We start from the raw sequence: 21,536 nt of genomic DNA on the forward strand, positions 1-21,536 counted from the left end.
TTGCCACCAGGTCTTTGGAATAACAAACATATGGACTTTTTGTCTTAATGTATATTTGTGATTATTCTCATAAAGCATCAGCATAAGAAAATAAATCTTCATTATTTGTATGAAAAATCACGAATTCATCAACTGGTTACTGGAGATAAATCTTCGAATAAAAACAAAAATACAAAGAAAAACAAATCAAAATAAACAAAAAGTAAAAAAAACAAATACCCAACAACAACGAAAAAATTGCGGGTAGTTGAGGTTTGAAAAAAAGTTTATAAACCCAAGTCAAGTATACGTCTATCAGCCAACAACCAGTAAGCCAGTAATTGCATGTACCACAAATCAGCCATCAAACAAACATTCATCCCGAGAGTCAGCAGCAGCACAAATAAAAAAACACACACACAGCTGTTATTGTAGCAGCAACAACACAGCAGCCGCTGCCGCTTTACATAGTTCAACAACATTTGACGTGTTGCCGCGCGCAATATGTAGTACGTTATTTTTGTGCATTAAACTTAAATTTACATAATTTAAAGAAAAAAAATAAAATAAAAACAATCGCCATCGTCAACAAACTTCAACAGCCAGCCAGTTCAACCACAAAATATTTCAAATTGGTATTTTGGGGGAGAAGACAAACAATTTCACTCGATACCTTTTTTATCTAATCAGCTATTAGTAGTGCACACATAATAATAATACCCTGCATAATAGCATAGCAACATAGAGAACATTGGCTTCTTCGAGCCTTATGAATATGTTGTTAACACCCATATTAACAACGACGAGTAAAAGAAAAATGTCATCACCACTGGGGAATAACTTCAAATTGGAGGGCCGTGAAAGAGTTGGAGTCTTATGGTTATGGATGCTGTTAATAATGGTCACATTGCGTGACACATCATGTCAAGGTAACGAACTTTTTCATATTTATATTTTATTTTTTTTTAGTTTAATAAGATGAACGTTATTTTTCTTTAATTTATTATTAAGTGCTCGTTATTATTAAATGTATTAATTATTTGCGAAAATTGAACATTTGATTAGTGTTTACACAATATGGAATAATAATTAAGAGTGTATTTATTTATAGCAATAAATTTTTAATTGAAGCATATAATGTTTGCATACCAGGGACGTGGTAAATCCACATAATAAATATCATACAAATGACCATATATGAGGTGAAACTTTGTATACCCATGTGGGTGCATTCAATATTTCTTAACTTTTATACACTCAGGTTAAACGGGATCTAAATAGGCGGGCTCTTTATGTGGAGCAATGGAGGGGGAGAAAACATTGATTAGCTTTTTTTTATTTTTTGAAAAACAATATATTACCTTGGTAATAGGTGATGGCGACAGAGGCCTGTGTGCTTAGACGTTGGAGGGTAAACGACAAGTCAACTGATCGCAGAGGATATTCTTATCAATTGTTCCAATAGGAGAGTGGATATATGTAACAAATTGAGCAAAACAATCATCACTATGTCTTCTCCTCAGAGGGATTTATAGAGGAGATGCCAGTAATGTCAATCAGCATTCGTGATTGACTGAGCTCGTGTAGTTGATGGGCAAAATATCTAGTTTATACAGGGGTTATGTAAATACATAGATGTATATTAGAAATTTTATTGAGAGGCCGTTTTCGACTCACCAACAATTGGGAATGTCGGAAATACAGCCACTTGTGTGAGAGAATTCAGGTAAAACCCTCAAATTACAGAAAGTTAAGCGTAATCTTTATTTGGGGGCTATGCCACACCATGGACCTACATTGATCATTTTCTGTGTAGATGTATGTAATCCTCCCAGAACCCGAAATCCCAATACATAACCACTTCTATTGGAAAATGCGTATAAAATTATCAAAATACCGTGAATGGGAACCATACCAAAACGTGGGGAGTTATTGATCACAATACCAAAGTGTTGGTACTTCAGTGGGAAAGTGTGACTAAAGTTGTCAAAATGTTGAAAATAGAACTGGACATTTGTATATGGACTTAATTTGATCAAGAATATATGCACTTCGTATTCGAAGATTTATTTGGCCGATTTCTGCTTTGTTTCGGGTTCATTTCGAATGTATGCTCGTGTAAGAAATGTTCAAGGATTTCGGGGTGTGATTCTCCGTTTTTGAGAGAGCGTCATTAGTCTTTGAACTAGCGTCGGTCAGGACTGAATCCTTTAACGCCATACAAAGATTTTATGTCATCAATGCACTCTTATCGTGATGGTCCCTGTTGAATGTTGTGAAAAGTGGCCGCACGAAAATGTTAATTTAATTCTTTGGCAAATTAATTTTAAGTTAATGTGAACAAAACAACACATGACAATACTTACAAGAAATGCCAAATAGTCCATAATCATTAAAATTATTTTTAAAACCTACGCCTCTCATTGTCCTAGAAAAATATATATATTCTTATTCACGTTTCTATAAGCCGTATTTTTCAAATGCACACCTTTAATTGTCTACATTCCGAGCCTATGCGACATTTGCACTCTCTTTACCCCTCAACATCTCCGCTGCGGCATCTTTTCCAAATCATACTTTCCCAGAGTAAAATAATCCATAAGATGCAAGTTTTGTTATTTTTTACAAAAAATGTTATTTCATTGACCCGTTAGATATTGAGACAGCCATTCGAATTAGTTGGCATTCCCCATGGACATTTTGTGGTGTTCGGCTTATAATAGTGACCCCTAGAACGACTAAAAAACCACACAAAAATAAAGTTTTCGGGCTAAATGTTACCTGATCATTAAAGGTGTCGCCCTTGACTATAACCGGAACTGCAAGCAAAATATCAAAGACATCTAGTAGGGCTGTAGCAATTGAAAGGTCAATCACTCTTCTTGAATGTACTGTCAACTCCTCCGGCCTATACCCTTTAGGAGGAAATATATAAGCCATAGAATGCAATGTAAGTATTTCTCACACAAAAGTCTTGGTCCATTTAAACCGCTAAATATTGACCGTTCTTCAGAAAAACAGACAAAAATGAAGTGTTTGGTCCATTTCATCCCCTAAATATTAACAGATCTTTGCCAAAAACTTCTTTGGCCGAAGCGGTTCTACATGCAAAATTTTTTGAAGATTTCTCCATAACTGTGGCCTGTAATTTGTTTACAAATTATAATGAACAGATGGACGAACGGACCGACACACATGTCTAGATCGACTAAGCTAGTCGATATAGTAAACTGTATACAAAAAGGTGGATCTAGGACCAATATTTTGCGGGGTCACACAAAGTTCTAATACCCTCACAACGTAATTGTGTAGGGTATAAACATAGTTTTTATTTATAAATCCACTCATCTATAGTCCTAGAAAAATACGAATTTTTTTTAAAAAACTTGTTGGATAGTCTTTAAAGGTATTTCCATATATATCTATATTTTTTTATAATCACGACTCGAATAGATCTTCAAGCATAGTTTGTTCATTTTATTTTTATTTTCATGGAAAACATATTTCACCCTCCGAGAACACAAAATGCATATTACAGCTACATATATTAGAAAATGAGACCTATGTAAAACAATTACATTGTACTCTAACTTATAAATACATATAAGGCTATGTTTTCAAATTGTTAGGATCATGAAAGTAAAAACAAAATTGTAAGTAAGAGTTGCAAAACGCCTCCAACACATTTCTCCCCTGCGAATGAGCATTCGAACCACTTAACAAACAAATTTCAAGTTAATCATTTCATTTTTGTTTGTTAACTTTCAAAAAATCATATCAATAATGGTTTCAAAAGTATTCCACTTAATTTTAAAGTAAGTTTTTACTTTTTCTGCAAAAACATTTCAATTTGAAAAGAAATATTTAATGGTCTTCATTGATATACCAATTACAGACAATGCGTTTTGAACAATTTCGCTTTCATTCAAATATTTTTTCATACCCCCTACTTATCGGCAATCTTCAGACGTCTCTGTGTGTGGGTTTCGTTTTTTTCGGTGTTTACATTGATTTTCGCATGTTCAACAACACAACACCAATTGGTGTTAGCTGCCAAAAATAAATCTAGAATAACACATTAAAGTGTATCAAAAATCAAACGGAAGTATTAACACGTTTCACAATATTTGCCCATTACTTCACACACAATGATGGAATAATAGCATAAAAAAAAGCAATCCTAGCGTAAAAACACTTAATAATATGAATCATAGAAATAAAAAAGATACTTATGATTGCCACCCTCTCGAATGGGTATAAAAACAAATTGATTAGAATTTATATATTTCATATTTCATCAAAAGACGAGACTACTAAATTTTTAAGTGCCCATTATTTCAAAATGAAAGGAAATATACCACTTTGTAGCTTTTTAATTTGCCCATAGTCAACAAAAAAATAATTCCCCGAAAAATCAAAAAGAACAAGATGATGATGTGAGAGAAAAAAAAAACACACAAAACTAGCCTAAGAAAACAATTTTATCTACATTGACCTTCATGGTTGGTTGGGTTGGTCTAATGTGAGCGGTCGTTTTTTCATCGTTCACAAAGAAGCTTCAGAAAAACACCTCCTCCGACAGTGCCCAATTTTTCACATGCTAGTTATGTTTTCATCGTGAATGTGCAAAAAATAAGCACACACAAAACGGAAATATATAATTTTTCTCTTTTGGTTGAGTGTGAGCTTCTGACAGCGTGGTGTTATAGTAAAGTTAATCTTAATGTATGTGAGTGTTGTGTGAGTGTTTATTTTTACTGTATAAACAAAATTATGTGAAATAGTTGTCAAAATTATATTAAATATATTCATGTTTGACATATATAATTTTAATTTATAGCAACTTGTTTTTTGTTTGCCAAACAAATTAACTAAAACAAAAGACTTAAGAAACAAACGTGTTCTGGGTCAAAGTAGTTTAGTCAGTGTAGCTTATGTATATGTATATAATGCAATTATGTTAGAGACGTTAGGGTGTCAAAACAATTGACATATAACAAACATGTTAATGTTAACATAAACAGAATTATAACGAAATTATTTAAATAACGGTCTGCAAATTATAACAAAGTGGTGTCAGCTAAGAGAGTTTTTATAGCATTTACCTCACTGAGGTATAGGGTATTATGTCTTTGTGCATATGTTTGTAACAGGAAAATGGAAATGAGATAGTCCCATGATTCTTGGCATAGAATCACATACTGAGTCAATTTATTTAAGTCGATTGGCACAACATTTTGCACAACGTAGGATAGTCCACCGTGTGCCAAGTTTTATTTTAATCGGTTCAGATTTAGATATAGCTCCCATATATATTTTATTCCGATTTTAGTTGAATGGTGTATCAAACTCTTCATGTCTGTTCGATTGACACCAAATTTAACACAACGTTCTAAAGATAGTATAGCCTAACATGTGTAGAGTTAAGGTATTAAATTGCGCTTAGAATATTGCGTTTTGTAAAAATTGGTTTAGATGTAAATATTGATCCCATATATATTATCGATTGACTTCATGATAATTGAGCACCAAAAATGAAATGAATTAAGATTGAATTTTGAATAGCGCTCTGTGTTGTAGCATAATTAATACTTTGATTTAAATCGATATACATAATGTTGTCCTTTTGTGCAAAAGCATTCTTAAATCTGACCTATTGAAATGGAATTTGGCATAGGTTACCGAGGACCTGTGTGTGGATTAATGTAGCCAATAAGAACTGATTGTACCAAATTTCAGCGAATTCGATTTTAAGAACCCCAAAATACGAAAAAAGGAATGGGATGTACCGTTATATGGGATCTACTAGAAAAAGTGGATAACGAATAATTAAACTTAATCAATACTATAACGGGTACAAATGTACCCGGTTAGTGATCAGTCCACATATAGATATATTTATTTTAGTCCAATAATATCTCCACAAAAAGGGACGGATTGAAACTATCTGAAATATTTTCCAAACATGTGTGTACTCGAATAAATAAACTGTGGCTGGTTGAACCATCAGACCTGCAGCTCAAAATTGAAAAAAAAAGAAAAATTCGAAGTTCTTAATTTTTTGTCTTGAGTATAGCATTGTATATAAAAACGCACATATCCTCTAATGGACATGTTCTATGATGGAACCGAACTATAGTTGCAGCATTAAGATTTCGTTCCACACATTGAGGTTCCAGAAGACTCGAACAGTATTAGTCTAGAACTATGTTTCTAGAAAGCTGATGAGTTCCAAACATCTAATTTCGTACAGAATCCGCTGTTAAGTGAAGCATTTCCAATATTTTTTCTTGGAGGGTAGCTTTCAATTATGGAGGTTTCAAGGAAAATTATATAATCACAACAACTCCAAATCCTCCCGTGACACAAGATTAGCGATAAAATGCGTCAATCAGCGTAGCTGTGAAATCACCCAGTCAGCATTTGTAGTCTGTGGAGGGCCACATAGAGGTACCAAATATATAACTACGGCAAACTTTGAACATCGTAATATTTCTTCCAAACATAGATCAGTACGACGATGACCGAAAGTTAATTTTATTATATCATGCGAAAGGATTTCAATCAAACTTTGTACGATATATTATCTTTTCCAAGCATAGATCAATTCCGAAAATTTGACGCTCTCCTCTCACATAAAGGGTTAAAATTGTCACTGTTTATAAATCAACATAAGGCGAAAGGAATATTCGATCTGAACCAATCTTTGCACAACCGTTTATTTTAGGCGAAAGGAATGTCCGATTTGAATCATAAATCAACATACGGCGAAAGGAATATTAGATCTGAACCAAACTTTGCACAACCGTTTATTTTTACCAATTCTATATTAGGCGAAAAGAAAAATGAGTTACATTACATTGCACAACCTAATATCATTTCCAAACCTAAATCAAGTCAGTCGGTCTTCTGTTTCTGGTACCTACCCCCAAATGGTCAACACTTTATAAGCTTTTAAATCTAATTAAAAGCATAATAAAACCTATGTGTAAATCAGAAGACCTCCGCAAACCATAGTTTATATCTGTCGGCGACACCGACTGACACATCGGTATGAAAATACGGCTATGACCTTGAAAACACATCGGCTACTACACTGCGTATCATAACTATAGACGCACCCTTAATTCAATTGGTATGTTAGTTGACAAATAAAATAGACCCATTAAGAATTCATCCGACAACATGGAAATGTCAAATAAAGTATTCCGTGGCTATAAAATGCTCCCAAGGTGGCGGTTACCGAAATATAGTTATTTCTTAATACAATATTTCGGTGGCGGTTCCTTAATGGCCTTGGGAGCATTTTATAGCCATTATTTGACATTTCCATGTTGTCGGATGAATTCAATGGAATACGTTCAAGTCTTGGAAGACAAATTATTGCCATTTTGGGAAAGCAGCAACAATCAAGGACTCGTTTTTTAGCAGGACAACGCACCAGTTCATAAAAGTGGCCATACTCAAGTATGGTTAAAATCGAAAAATATTAAAATTTCCGACCAGAATCCGATCGAGAACATGTGTGGAATCTTGCCTCGTCGTGTCTATGCAGAAAACCGCCAATACCAAACATTATTTTATTTCCAAGAAGTGATTATCGATGAATGGCGGTCAATCGATGAAGACTTGCGAATAATTTTGATCAACAGTGTGATGGATAAAATTTTTGAACTTATTCAAAATAAGGGAGGCCCTACCCATTATTTATAAAAGTTATTTTATTTTATTTAAGTTTTAAAAAATAAATTTTTCTAATTTTGTAAAAGTGCGTCTATAGTTATGCAACACCAGCAATTTTGAAAGTGCAAAATTCGGTGAAACCATAAAGAATAAATTAATTATTTTTTGTTGAATAATATGTGTTTTTGATCGTTTTATTGTGAACAATAACTTAATGGGTCCATTTTATTTGTCAACTAACATACCAATTGAATTAAGGGTGCGTCTATAGTTATGATACGCAGTGTATATTTTTAGTTACAACGAAGATGATTCCGTAACGTTGTTGTAATACATGTAATCCATTGTTGTAAATTATCTTAACGAATTTATCTCTGCTTATTGGCCATTTACACACAAACAAACATACGTAATATTACATTTCCATTTTTAACGGTTGATTGCGTAAAGAAACGTACAGTTACTTTTAATGTATGTCGTACGAGTTGACACAGCCGAACAGCGAAGGGAATTTAATACAAGGCATGTGCTATAAATTAAAGAGAATACTTACCGCAGCAAATTGCGAAATAGATGATGGTCTTCTCATATGGGATAGATGGGTGGAATTGAATGCTAAAAAATATATATAAAAATATAGAAGAAAAAAGTTAATAATTATTGGTGTCATATAACAAGAAAAGAAAATTGCAAATAAAAATTAAAAAAAGAAGATACAATTATGTTATGTGTACACAATTATATCCATATTTTTATATGCTCATATAAAGTTTATAAATTTGATTGATTTATTTGCGAAATCTTGATTTTATTGCATTAAATTATTTTGCAAAACATTTTTTGCAGTATTTTGCAATTTTATGGCTCAACTTTGTTTGTCTATAATTGGTTATGGCGCCAATTGTATTTCCTTTTAGGTTTGAAGAAAAAAAAAATAATTTAAAAATGACATAATATATATTTTTTCAACAGACGTTAGCGGTGGAAATCAGAAACCAGAAATTATTCCCATAACTATTTCAAAAATCGTTTTAATTGACTAGTTTACAATTAACTTGTGGTTATAAGGAAATGCATACAAGTTTTTCAGTTAAGCTTTTGTGATTTTTATTTTTAGATAAGGTATTATGTTATTTTGGGGATATGGTACCATGCTGTAACTGTAAATGTACAAAGGAGTGGTCATTGCTGTCAGCTCAGTCTTTTGTCTAAATCAGTCTGATGACTTCTTTCAGAATCCATATTTCAGATTTTGTCTCATTTCTCTGCCTTTGTTAATACTTTCCAAAGAATGTCACAAATGTTCAATCAAACCACTTCAAACTTAGACTCCATAGCACTTAAGACATCATGTTAATGACACTCAAAAATGTCAAACACCTTCTCTTTTTTTATTTTTTGATGTTAAATACTTTCCAATAGTTATCAAAAAATATGAATAAGGAAAAAACTACACCAAAACATGACAAGAAAATCACCAATTACCAACAAAAGTAGTTCATCCAGTTTCGCTTTCGTTTGTAAACAAAATCGAATAAAAAATATCAATTAAGTGTCATGTCTTTCTCTCACTTAAAAAAAGCTGGCAAAAAATTGTTTGCGGATACGCAAAATGGAAACTACAAAGAAACAAAAACGAAACATATGCTGCCAAATAAATGTTTAACGACAAAACAGGTTAAACTACATTGACGTCAGTGACTGTAAATCCTTTACACTGGCATATGGCGGCAATATACACAGAATATACAAATAGTGTTTTTGAGGAAAAACTATTGAAATTTATATCTGGTTTTAGATTCATAATTTTGTTGAATGTTGAAATTTTATTTACAGGAGTCGGCGAATTTTGCAAATTATAAAATATTCCGGTTTTGCTATTAGTGTTGATTATTACCTTTTTATTTAAGGAAATTAATGTTTCACAGGCTTGAGAAAATATTCGTTTGAAAATCCACGCCTCTTTGGTTGAGGATTCTTTGAGAAAATATTCTTTAAAAATCCACGCCTCTTTGGTTGAGGATTCTTTGAGAAAATATTCTTTAAAAATCCACGCCTCTTTGGTTGAGAATTGTTTGAGAAAATATTCTTTAAAAATCGCCACGCCTCTTTGGTTGAGGATTCTTTGAGAAAATATTCTTTAAAAATCCACGCCTCTTTGGTTGAGAATTGTTTGAGAAAATATTCTTTAAAAATCCACGCCTCTTTGGTTGAGAATTGTTTGAGAAAATATTCATTTAAAAATCCACGCCTCTTTGGTTGAGGATTCTTTGAGAAAATATTCATTTAAAAATCCACGCCTCTTTGGTTGAGAGAAAATATTCATTTAAAAATCCACGCCTCTTTGGTTGAGGATTCTTTGAGAAAATATTCATTTAAAAATCCACGCCTCTTTGGTTGAGGATTCTTTGAGAAAATATTCATTTAAAAATCCACGCCTCTTTGGTTGAGGATTCTTTGAGAAAATATTCATTTAAAAATCCACGCCTCTTTGGTTGAGGATTCTTTGAGAAAATATTCATTTAAAAATCCACGCCTCTTTGGTTGAGGAAAATATTCTTTAAAAATTCTTTGAGAAAATATTCATTTAAAAATCCACGCCTCTTTGGTTGAGGATTCTTTGAGAAAATATTCATTTAAAAATCCACGCCTCTTTGGTTGAGGATTCTTTGAGAAAATATTCATTTAAAAATCCACGCCTCTTTGGTTGAGGATTCTTTGAAAAAATATTCTTTAAAAATCCACGCCTCTTTTGAGGTTGAGAAAATATTCTTTAAAAATGAGAAAATATTCATTTAAAAATCCACGCCTCTTTGGTTGAGGATTCTTTGAGAAAATATTCATTTAAAAATCCACGCCTCTTTGGTTGAGGATTCTTTGAGAAAATATTCATTTAAAAATCCACGCCTCTTTGGTTGAGGATTCTTTGAGAAAAATATTCATTTAAAAATCCACGCCTCTTTGGTTGAGAAAATATTCTTTAAAAATCCACGCCTTGTTTGAGAAAATATTCATTTAAAAATCCACGCCTCTTTGGTTGAGGATTCTTGAAAAAAATCTTCTTTAAAAATCCACGCCTCTTTGGTTGAGGATTCTTGAAAAAAATCTTCTTTAAAAATCCACGCCTCTTTGGTTGAGGATTCTTGAAAAAAATCTTCTTTAAAAATCCACGCCTCTTTGGTTGAGGATTCTTTGAGAAAATATTCGTTTGAAAATCCACGCCTCTTTGGTTGAGGATTTTTTGAGAAAATATTCGTTTGAAAAACCACGCCTCTTTGGTTGAGGATTCTTTGAGAAAATATTCTGTTTAAAAATCCACGCCTCTTTAGTTGAGGATTCTTTGAGAAAATATTCTTTTTAAAAATCCACGCCTCTTTGGTTGAGGATTCTTTGAGAAAATATTCGTTTAAAAATCCACGCCTCTTTGGTTGAGGATTTTTTGAGAAAATATTCGTTTAAAAATCCACGCCTCTTTGGTTGAGGATTCTTGAAAAAATATTCTTTAAAAATCCACGCCTCTGAAGTCCTTGGAAAATATTCTTTAAAAATCCACGCCTCTGAAGTCCTTGGAAAATATTCTTTAAAAATCCACGCCTCTGAAGTCCTTGGAAAATATTCTTTAAAAATCCACGCCTCTTTGTAAGCTTTGAGAAAATATCTTTAAAAATCCACGCCTCTTTGGTTGAGGTTTAAAAATCCACGCCTCTTTGAGAAAATATTCGTTTAAAAATATTCTTTAAAAATCCACGCCTCTTTATAGAAAATATTCGTTTAAAAATCCACGCCTCTTTGGTTGAGGATTCTTTGAGAAAATATTCGTTTAAAAATCCACGCCTCTTTGGTTGATTCTTTAAAAATCCACGCTCTCTTTGAGAAAATATTCGTTTAAAAATCCACGCCTTTTTGGTTGAGAATTGTTTAAAAAGAAAATATTCGTTTAAAAATCCACGCCTCTTTGGTTGAGAATTGTTTGAGAAAATATTCGTTTAAAAATCCACGCCTCTTTGGTTGAAAATTGTTTGAGAAAATATTCGTTTAAAAATTGTTTGAGAAAATATTCGTTTAAAAATCCACGCCTCTTTGGTTAAGAATTGTTTGAGAAAATATTCGTTTAAAAATCCACGCCTCTTTGGTTGAGGATTGTTTGAGAAAATATTCGTTTAAAAATCCACGCCTCTTTGGTTGAGGATTCTTTGAGAAAATATTGGTTTAAAAATCCACGCCTTTTTGGTTGAGAATTGTTTGAGAAAATATTCGTTTAAAAATCCACGCCTCTTTGGTTGAGAATTGTTTGAGAAAATATTCGTTTAAAAATCCACGCCTCTTTGGTTAAGAATTGTTTGAGAAAATATTCGTTTAAAAATCCACGCCTCTTTGGTTGAGGATTCTTTGAGAAAATATTGGTTTAAAAATCCACGCCTCTTTGGTTGAGGATGCTTTGAGAAAATATTCGTTTAAAAATCCACGCCTCTTTGGTTGAGGATGCTTTGTGAAAATATTCGTTTCAAAATCCACGCCTCTTTGGTTGAGGATTCTTTGAGAAAATATTCGTTTAAAAATCCACGTCTCTTTGGTTGAGGATTCTTTGAGAAAATATTCTTTAAAAATCCACGCCTCTTTGGTTGAGGATTCTTTGAGAAAATATTCTTTATAAATCCACGCCTCTTTCATTCTTTGAGAAAATATTAGTTGGTAGTTAGGGGATTTTGTCCTTTTTAGAAATTTTAGGGGATTTCAGACCTTAAAAAAATAATAATATTTTTGGGGAAATTATTTTGTATCCGATACCTTTAGTAACACAAATGTGAATTTTTTCTTTCAAAATATTTTCCACATATGCATTTCATATGACCGAAAGACACACAAGTGCATAATTTCATGTTTTTGTTATTTAAATAACTTTCTATGCCGTTTGTGATGTCAACTTTCAAATTGGTAATTAGGTATGTGTTTTGTTGAACATTTTCTTTAAACAATGAAAGTTGAATAAAAGCCAAAATAGTAATATTAAAACTATTATAATAAAGAGACAATAACAAGACAACATAAATCAACTTATTTTTGCAGTAGTAAAAACCCAACTTCTTTCTTTTAATTTGTTACTTAATACAAAACGGTGAAAATTGTGTAATATTTTCTTAAGCGTTTTGTATAATATATTCTTTGTGCAAAAAAAATTCAAAGGTCTATTCAAAATACTATTGAACTTTGCGATTTTTATCTAAACGATAGACATTGAATTGAATTTAAAAGAAATGCCAGAGACGTCATTCATTCAAAACTTGTATGGATTTCATAATCATAATATATTCAAAATTTGTTTTTATTTGCAATATTTTGGTGATTTGCTTTTTGTGTTTTTATTTATTAGTTTAAAACTTTTATTTTCATTTTACTTTGTATCAAAGCGATAAATGCAATAATCACATGAGTCTCACCATGGCCACCTCACTCACTCATATGACGTTAAAACGTGCCAGTCTGCCTCATACATGTATTTTTGGCTAAGGGTTTGTTTGTCCCATAAACATGTTTAACCACTTTTTGTTCGTTAATTTCATTGGATTTGTTCATTTTGCCTATGGGGGCACAATAGGGTGGTAGACTCGTGTGATATAATTTACGATAATATTATTAATTGAAATCCTGTAAGTGTTTGGTTTAATGGCAGGGTCTTTAGTTCGGAAAATCATTCATGTTCGAGCGAAGATTATAGGATCTCTCCTTTTTGTAAGTACATAAACGATATTAGTTTCTAATGTCGATGTTGTAAGAATTTTTGGGAGAGGACTTATATTGCCGATAGTTACAATAAATTCCTTGTTAATATAAAGATTAATGCTTGTTTAGTTTAGATCACGCTTTATATGTCAGGAGGTACCAGGAAAAGTTGCGTTGTAGACCCCATATTTACATTGAATATAGATTTGGTAAAATATTCAATCAAGTCTTATACTCCTTACCGTACCAGAAAGATTGAACTGATTGATCTCATCTTCGGGCTAGATCTAGTCTTAGTAAATTTTTTTTCGAATTACAAAGTTTGTCACTGGATTTTTTTTATACTAGATTAGTTTGGGATGATATAAGTTTGATAAAAATATTAATGTGCTCAGTTTGGCTAAAATAGAATGCATCGTCTGTATAATACTATACATTTCTCTTAGCCTTTTTTTACAACAAATTTTGTACCCAACAAGCTACATCTATTGAGATCTTGTGGGCAGCAGCCAGCACGATAGATGGACGTACATTCCGAATCGATATCACATTGTCTGAAGTGGTTTTGGCGCAATGAAACTACTTCGATAAAACAAATTTCCATTTTGTTAAAGTGTATATACCATCGTTAGCCAGAAGACTGTGGTCCACCTTTGGCCAAGATAGCTACTTCTAAACGTTCTGTCATCGATTTCGAGAATTTGTTAGTATATGTATATGGAATTGTGGAAGAAATATTTTGGTCAAACAAGTTCGACGGTGTTAAGGGGACCCCCAACATTTCCACAATTTTTAACAGGATGACAAAGGAACATGCATCATTTTAAAGGCTTGGTACTTCATTTTAAAAAACTCGGTTAAAGAGGAGGTATTGCGGATGAGCACATTAAATGGATTTCAAATATTTGTAAATAGAAGATTAAGTACCTCTCCAGACGTTTTTCATCCGAAATCCCCTAAAACTCTAATAAGCAACCACGTCATCAACATAGAAATGGTGGGAGATAGCGTCATCCAGAGGAAAATGGCAACACTAAGACTAAAATGGCAACACCTACTACTGCACATAATTCAAAGAGACGTTATTTCTAGGCAACGATAGATGATTACCGCAGACCTACTAGGACTAATCGAATAGTACGGCGATGGTTTGTAGGCCATCGTAATCCTGTAAGCGGAGCAGTATAGTCGGACGGCCGACCATATTATACCCTACACAACAACCACGAACATTTAACTTTCTGAGGTTCTGTATTCTGAGCCTGGCCAATATTTCGCGATATTTGCACCCTCTTGACCCATTATAGGCCAACAGCTCCTCTTTCTAAATCTGATATAATTTTCTAAATCTTGTTTTCCCGATGTGAATATTTACGCCATAAAATAAACATTTGGTCACTTTAGGCTTTGGTTGATTTGACCCTCGGAATATTGACCGAAGTATTTGGTCACCGTGTGATGTTCTGCATAGAGCGACCCAACATAATCGAAAATTATAGACGTCGTATTTAACCATAACGGGAGCTTCATGTAAAATTTCAAAGCAATCAGCGCGACATTTTCGGCTACTAGAGGTCAACCACTCCTCTTGGATATACTATCAACGTCTCGGGTCTATGTCATTTAGAAGTAAATATATACGATCCAGAATATAAATTTTGTCCTATTTCACACAAAAGTCGGGGTCCTTTTAACAAGCTAAATATTGACCTCCATGCAAAACTTCGTGATGTTCGGTTCATAATTGTGGCCTCTAGAGCGACCAGAAAAACAGACAAAAATAAGGTTTTTGTTCCATTTCATCCCCTAAATATTAACCGATAGGGGTCTTCTTTGACCAGAACAGTTACAATTGCTCAATAACTGTGGCCTGTATCGTGTTTATAAATTATAATGGACAGCGGACGGACGGAAAAACATGTCTAGATCGACTCAGCTAGTCGAGATATGACGATCGGTATACTAGATGGGTCTAGGACCAATATTTTGCGACGTTACAAACTTCTGGAGCTGCACAAAGCTATAATACTCTGACAACACAGTTGTGTAGGGTATAAAAATGTAAACACATCGTGGTATTATTTAAAAAAAAATAGGTGTTATCGTCCAGATCCCATTGAGTGTAGAACATTTTTTTCCATATTTTGCAAAGATATTTTTTCGATTTTTTTGTTTTCCTAAAAGTTTTTTTTTTCAATTCCTGCTGTCGAGTTGTACTGTTTCATATATAAGGCTTTGACTCTTAGTTATTTTTCAACGGCCTTGATTTTGGAAGTCGCCAAACTCTTTTCGAAATAGACATATTAAATAAATAAGATAATAACCATATATGGGCATTACGGATATGTAAATTAGTTTTGGTATCATGGTTAAATTGATTGAGCCAACATGTAGGAGTTTACAAACAAAATGATGGACAATGTGTCAGTAAATGTGATCAGTTTATTTAAAATATATTTTTAATTCACCAACTGGACTATATCTAAACATAGCAAGCAATTCCCAACAGTTGGAAAATTGACATAATTTACACAACAATCTCCATTCTCTGCTTTACTCCATAGAAACAAAACTAGAACTGAAAGCTTTTTTTGTTTCATTTATTCCAGAGTACAGGAAACCAGTTTGCGACTAAAATTATGAGTTATTTGCACTTCAGGTTTTATTTTCAACTTGTTGTTGTTTTTTGTTTCTATTATTATTGTTACCTAGAACCACATAGAATGGAATATAAATTGTTGTATTTTATGCAAATAATAAAATTACAAACAAAAAAACGTAGAGCTGGAGGAGACTGGTTTATGGCGAAAGCGCCGGCATCTCCGTATATGTTAAATAAAAATAGAAATAAAAAATAAAACAACCGTCTCAACTACAACACAAAAAAAACTAAAACAAAAACAAATCAGTTAGCACTTGAGTTAATTTACGTCATTTGCTGGTTTAATCTTCTCACAGATTTTTTGTTTTTGCTTCAGACACAACAGCAAACTTTAAATACATACGTAGATGTAGATATGTATAACACTGTTAAACTGTTCAGACAGTTGTGTATGTCTGTCATTATCGGTTTGTCAATATCCAGAACTGGATGACCTTTAAAAGTTAGTTTGAATTACATGGCATGCATGTGGAGCAGATCTGTATGTTCGCATACATGTGGTCATATGATCATTTAGACCTATAAAGATATAAACGAAGGTACAACAAGAATAAGAAAAACATTACAAAGAAATACCATTGTAATTATCATCGTCATCATTACCGTCTATCCTATTCATGGATTTGTGTAGCTGCATTTCAATGTTGTTGTAGACATTGACCAAGAATTTGAAAATAAAGAAATAAACTTCGAAACAGCATAAAAAAATGTGAACAAAGTCATGATGAAGATCAGCTGAAATGAAACGGAAATTGTTTCGCATCGATCGGTCAATAAATCACCAATAGTTTTTATTTTCGGGGTTATACATATACCTATTTTGTGTGTTTGTGTTGAAGCTTCCGAAAAATAGAGTCTATATGTATTTTGTGTGTGTGGAAGCTTCCGAAAAGTAGTGTATGTCTGCGGTAGTGCAATTCTGTTTTGTGTGCTTCATTTGTATAGTTTTGTTAATTATACAGGTTTTAAATCAATATAAATTGCCCGTATATTATTCACCAAATGGAGGTCCATTTTACGTCTTTTGTGTAAATTTTAGTTGTGAGGGTCTTGTTTTCCCCTTAACAACATTACAAAATACTTTTATGTGTCTAAATCACAAGGACATTTTGTGTAACTGAATGTTAGGTCATAAAGATTATGGTCGAATGAATTGTACAATGTCCACTGTTGTGTATACCAGGAGGTATACAGTGAGCAACAGCCCGGCAGTACAAAATGAAAAAATTCGCTGTTGCAAACATAAATTTACTGTGAAAAAAATTCATTTCGGGGTGGGGGGGTCTCCCTCCGGGCCCCCCAAGATTGAAATGGCAGGAGGGCGCCCCCCCCCTGCGTACGTCCCTGGCATCCCCCTCATCTAGGACAAGCTACATCATACATACTTCATACTACATACTTCGCTGAAATAGAAAAGAAAACAAACTCATGGACTAATCATGTAAGATGACTATGATTTGTGGAAGCCCTATCATGAGTACGCAAATTTTAAGTTTGAATCTCACTCTTGACTTTTAAACCGTTTGAAAATTGTTCATCAATGTTTACAATGAAAAAAGGGGATTTATAATGACAAACTAGCGGGGATATATAAAAAAATTAATTAAAGTGCTCCAGGAAGAAAAATCGCAAAGGAGGAGCTGTTCAAACCATAATTCAAAGATTTCAGAAAATAAAAACATACACAATAATGTGGAGATTGATCTGAAGACTTAAACAACATGGATTTCTTGGACAAGATGCTCGTATCATGCCATTTATATCTATTTAATTTTGTAATTAATAAAAATGCATTCTTTTCGATGACGTGTGTGATTTCCGACCACTGGAATATGTGAATCCAAAAATGTCAATGTGATTTGAAAGACTACATGTCTAGCTCTGAAACTAGGATTATTGATATCGAACAAAAGTTAACAAAATGGCGAAGCTATGAAATTTTATTTTTGGAAAATTCTTTATTTTCGTCCACCAACCAAGTTAGAAAATACGGAAGATCTTGACCGATTAAATGTGTCCTAGTTCATCCGAGTTCGGGAAGTTTGGAACGGATTACTAGCTCTTGAGTTATAGCGCCCGTAATTAAAAAAAAAAAACTGTTTTGAGAAGTACGCGTTTAAAGTTTGAGAAGTACACTTGCAGTCGCATGATGCTGACACAATAAATGTGCTATATCTTCAAGAGTTGAGATTTTTACGTGAAATTTTAAAGGGACATTCTTAAATTAATGTAGGTTCGAATTAAAAAATCAGTTTTTTAGAATCGTGATTGAAGGAGCATTCAAATGCAAGACTCTCCAAAGGCATTGGAAAAATGGTGGACGTATGAAATTTAATTTGTGAAAATTCAATTTTTTTACCTCAAACCAGGTTAGAAAATATGGATGATCTTAACCGATGTTTGGAATAAGGAGTTCAAATTTGGAACCGATCGGATTATTAGATTATTATCGTGCCCGCCAAAAGACACAGTTTTGAGAAAACGCGCTTAAAGTTTGAGGAGCACTCCTGTTGTCGCATAATGCTAACACAATAAATCGGCTATATCTTTAAGAGATGTAGACTTTTTTAAGGAACATTCTTAAATTAGTGCAGATTCGAACTAAAAAAAAATTGGTTTAATTCCGTTCAATTATTGGCACACACCAGTTAATTCGGTCAATGAACGTGAAGATTTCGAGATCTAGCACTGTTCGTTCCTTTTGTGGAATAGTTTCATTGAACTAGTTCGTTCTGCAATATTTAAAATAGAACTTTGGAAATTTGTACTTACATTGTTACTTCTCACAGATGCTTCGTGTTGACATGGGGATATTATATTATAAAAAAGTCACCAAATTTTAAAAAGCTGTATCATTATATACACAGTTGCTTTTGTACTTGAAATTGAAAAACGGTCAAAATGACCGCCTTCGGCAATCTAGTGTTAAGGTGCTTACAATATAGTTCGGTCCATGATGGGCATATCAAAGTTCTTTCACATTTTCGGTATTTTGAAGATTTTATACAAATTTGTCCGAACTGATTGTAATATGGCATTTAATGCTATTGAATAGTAAAAAGTATCGTTGTGTTCGATGTGGATCCATATTTAGGCATTATGAAGAACTTAGCTTCTTGGAGAATAAATGCATCGTTCCATAAAACTTTAAATATAGGTTAATATTTTTTTACATGACTCTCATACAAAGACCACATTTAATCAGTACGTTGATATTCCTAGCTCAGTTTTTCAACCTGAGCGTTAATAATAATTTGGTTTTCCATTCCCCCAAATAAACAACACACCAGCAGCCAATTTACAATGACATAGTCTCTATTCAAGGGTCCCGAACCTTTTAAGAAATTTTGAATGCACACCAAATGGCGTAGGATTACAACGTTGACACGGCTGAATTTAACGATGTTTTAATTTTAGTTCTTAAATATGAAAATGATCGGTGCACGTTTCCAAATACGTAGCCAACACCCACTTAACAGTAACAACCCTTTGTATTTTCAATCTAATCTTCAAACGAATATTTTACATTACAGAGAATAAGTTAATTTCCAAAATAAACCATGGTTTGGCATAGTCCAAAGTACCGATCCCACTTCATTTTAGGTATTTAGATATGGCTGTAATTTGGCGAAAGAGTTCGAACGAACCTATAATTTTTATTTGTTTCTAACAAGCATTGTACTTATTATCACTTCCTTTAAACCACCTGCCATAAAAGATAACACATTGCCATAAAATTTGAAATGCGGGAATTTCTAACACTTACTAAATAACCTTCTTATCGTCTGCAGAACGATAAAAGGAGTACACAATTTTTCCAACTACCACCCCGCAGCTCGCACCACTGCCATATCTATTTGTTTTGGTCCCACTTTATTACAAAATGTTCTTGGAATTAAATGTTTGTTTCGTTTGTTTGTCTGTCTTGGCCATTCAAATGCAATTTGGTAATAGCAACAAAAAATCCAACATCACAACAGCGCACAGCAACAAACAATGCACATTGTATTCAACTTCGAGCAATTACACTGGCAGTGCTAACTAATAACTTGTTTAACCACTTCGAAATAAAAAATACAACAACTTCAGCATTTAATTAAAACATTTATTTGTGCCGAAGTGGTTGGTGTTGTTGGAACCAAAGCGTAAAAATTATTCCCGCATTATGGTGAGTAAACCTGAGAATTTTCATGAATGCAGTTAAATGTTTGGAAAAATGTTATCATTGTATTTTTTATGTTTAGTTGAGTTGTGTGCGTGTGTGTGTGAGTTTCTCACATGGAAATTAGTGCCTAACACAATATTGATAATTGTTTGAAAACTAAAAAACCGGTAAAATACTAGTAGCCATAATAACTCTCACTCTTTCAACAACGACGACAACAACAACAAAAAGAGGAATAAAGACTGCCGCCTTGGTTGCAACAAATCAACCAGTAACACCCAAACACCTTTTATAGGAAGTGCTGCTGCTGGTAGCCAGTCAATAAAGTAATTGGAAAGGAAATTGTAAAAAATTAAAGTATTTTAATTATTGTTATTTTTTGTTGTTGTTGTCTGCTGTATGTCTGTTACAGAATGCCTGCATTAATCGAAAGTACAGACATTTGTGTATAGGTCAGTACGTATGTGGGTCGTTGTGTTAATTTATTATTTGTATCTTTGCTAAATGGCTATAGAGTTTCAAAATAATGCCTTAAGGCTAGAAGTTTTACCAGTAGCAAGAGAAGAAATCGAAGTGGATATATTAATTGCTAATTGTATACTGGTTTTGTTATGGCTGGCATGAACACATACACCTTTATATATTTCTCTTTTTGATATTCCATCTTCATTCAAAGAAATTCAAGGTTTTTTGAAATAACATAATTTTTTAATATTTCAAATTTGTTTTTCCCCATATTTCAAATCCTAACAAAGAAGCCACATTTCCATTTTAATTTATATTCAAATATTAAACATTTTCCATTTGGAAAATAATTTTCATGGCATTCAACAACCTTTCTGTCTCAAAAAAAAACAAAAGATTTAAGACACAGACTTGAATAACCTTTGAACATTTTATTTGTTGTTGTTTTTCATTGCACGTTTGTCCAAAATTTCCAAGTGAAAGGTTGAAACCTCGAGAGACAAGTGTTTAATTTTCTACAAAAACAACAAATAATTTATTCCACCACAACAAGTTGAAATAACGCAGCTAATTAGTTTTTCATTCCCATGACCAAGATCAAGAATACTGTCTAAATTTGAATTTAAAATGTTTAAGAAAAAAAATATAAGAAAGTGTTTGTTTTTTTCTTGAGAAATAAAAAGCAGAACATGCCTTGAATAATTATGCTTGAGAATTTTTGGTTTGTTTTTGGCCCAAACTACTAGAACATGATAGCAATTTTGAAAAAACAACAACAAAGCAATTGTCACATAAATTCATTTATAATTGTCCAAAAGCTTTCTTTTCTAATATCTTTCTACATTTTTGTAATGGGATTAA

General features: G+C 32.8%; 1 protein-coding gene across 1 annotated transcript in view; it reads left to right on the forward strand.

Annotated features, from left to right (window-relative positions):
* Positions 1 to 860: 860 nt before the first annotated feature.
* LOC133321555 (sushi, von Willebrand factor type A, EGF and pentraxin domain-containing protein 1) overlaps positions 861 to 21,536 on the forward strand; it is a 68,704-nt gene continuing 48,028 nt past the window's right edge. The window contains exon 1 of the mRNA XM_061530641.1: positions 861 to 908. Within this exon, the coding sequence (XP_061386625.1) occupies positions 866 to 908 (43 nt within the window). The 5' untranslated portion in view covers positions 861 to 865. The remainder of the gene's footprint in view (positions 909 to 21,536) is intronic.

The sequence above is a fragment of the Musca vetustissima genome, unplaced genomic scaffold (genome assembly GCF_032173495.1).
Source record: "Musca vetustissima isolate MV318-11 ecotype Yass unplaced genomic scaffold, APGP_CSIRO_Mvet_v1 utg39374, whole genome shotgun sequence".
Classification (NCBI taxonomy): domain Eukaryota; kingdom Metazoa; phylum Arthropoda; class Insecta; order Diptera; family Muscidae; genus Musca; species Musca vetustissima.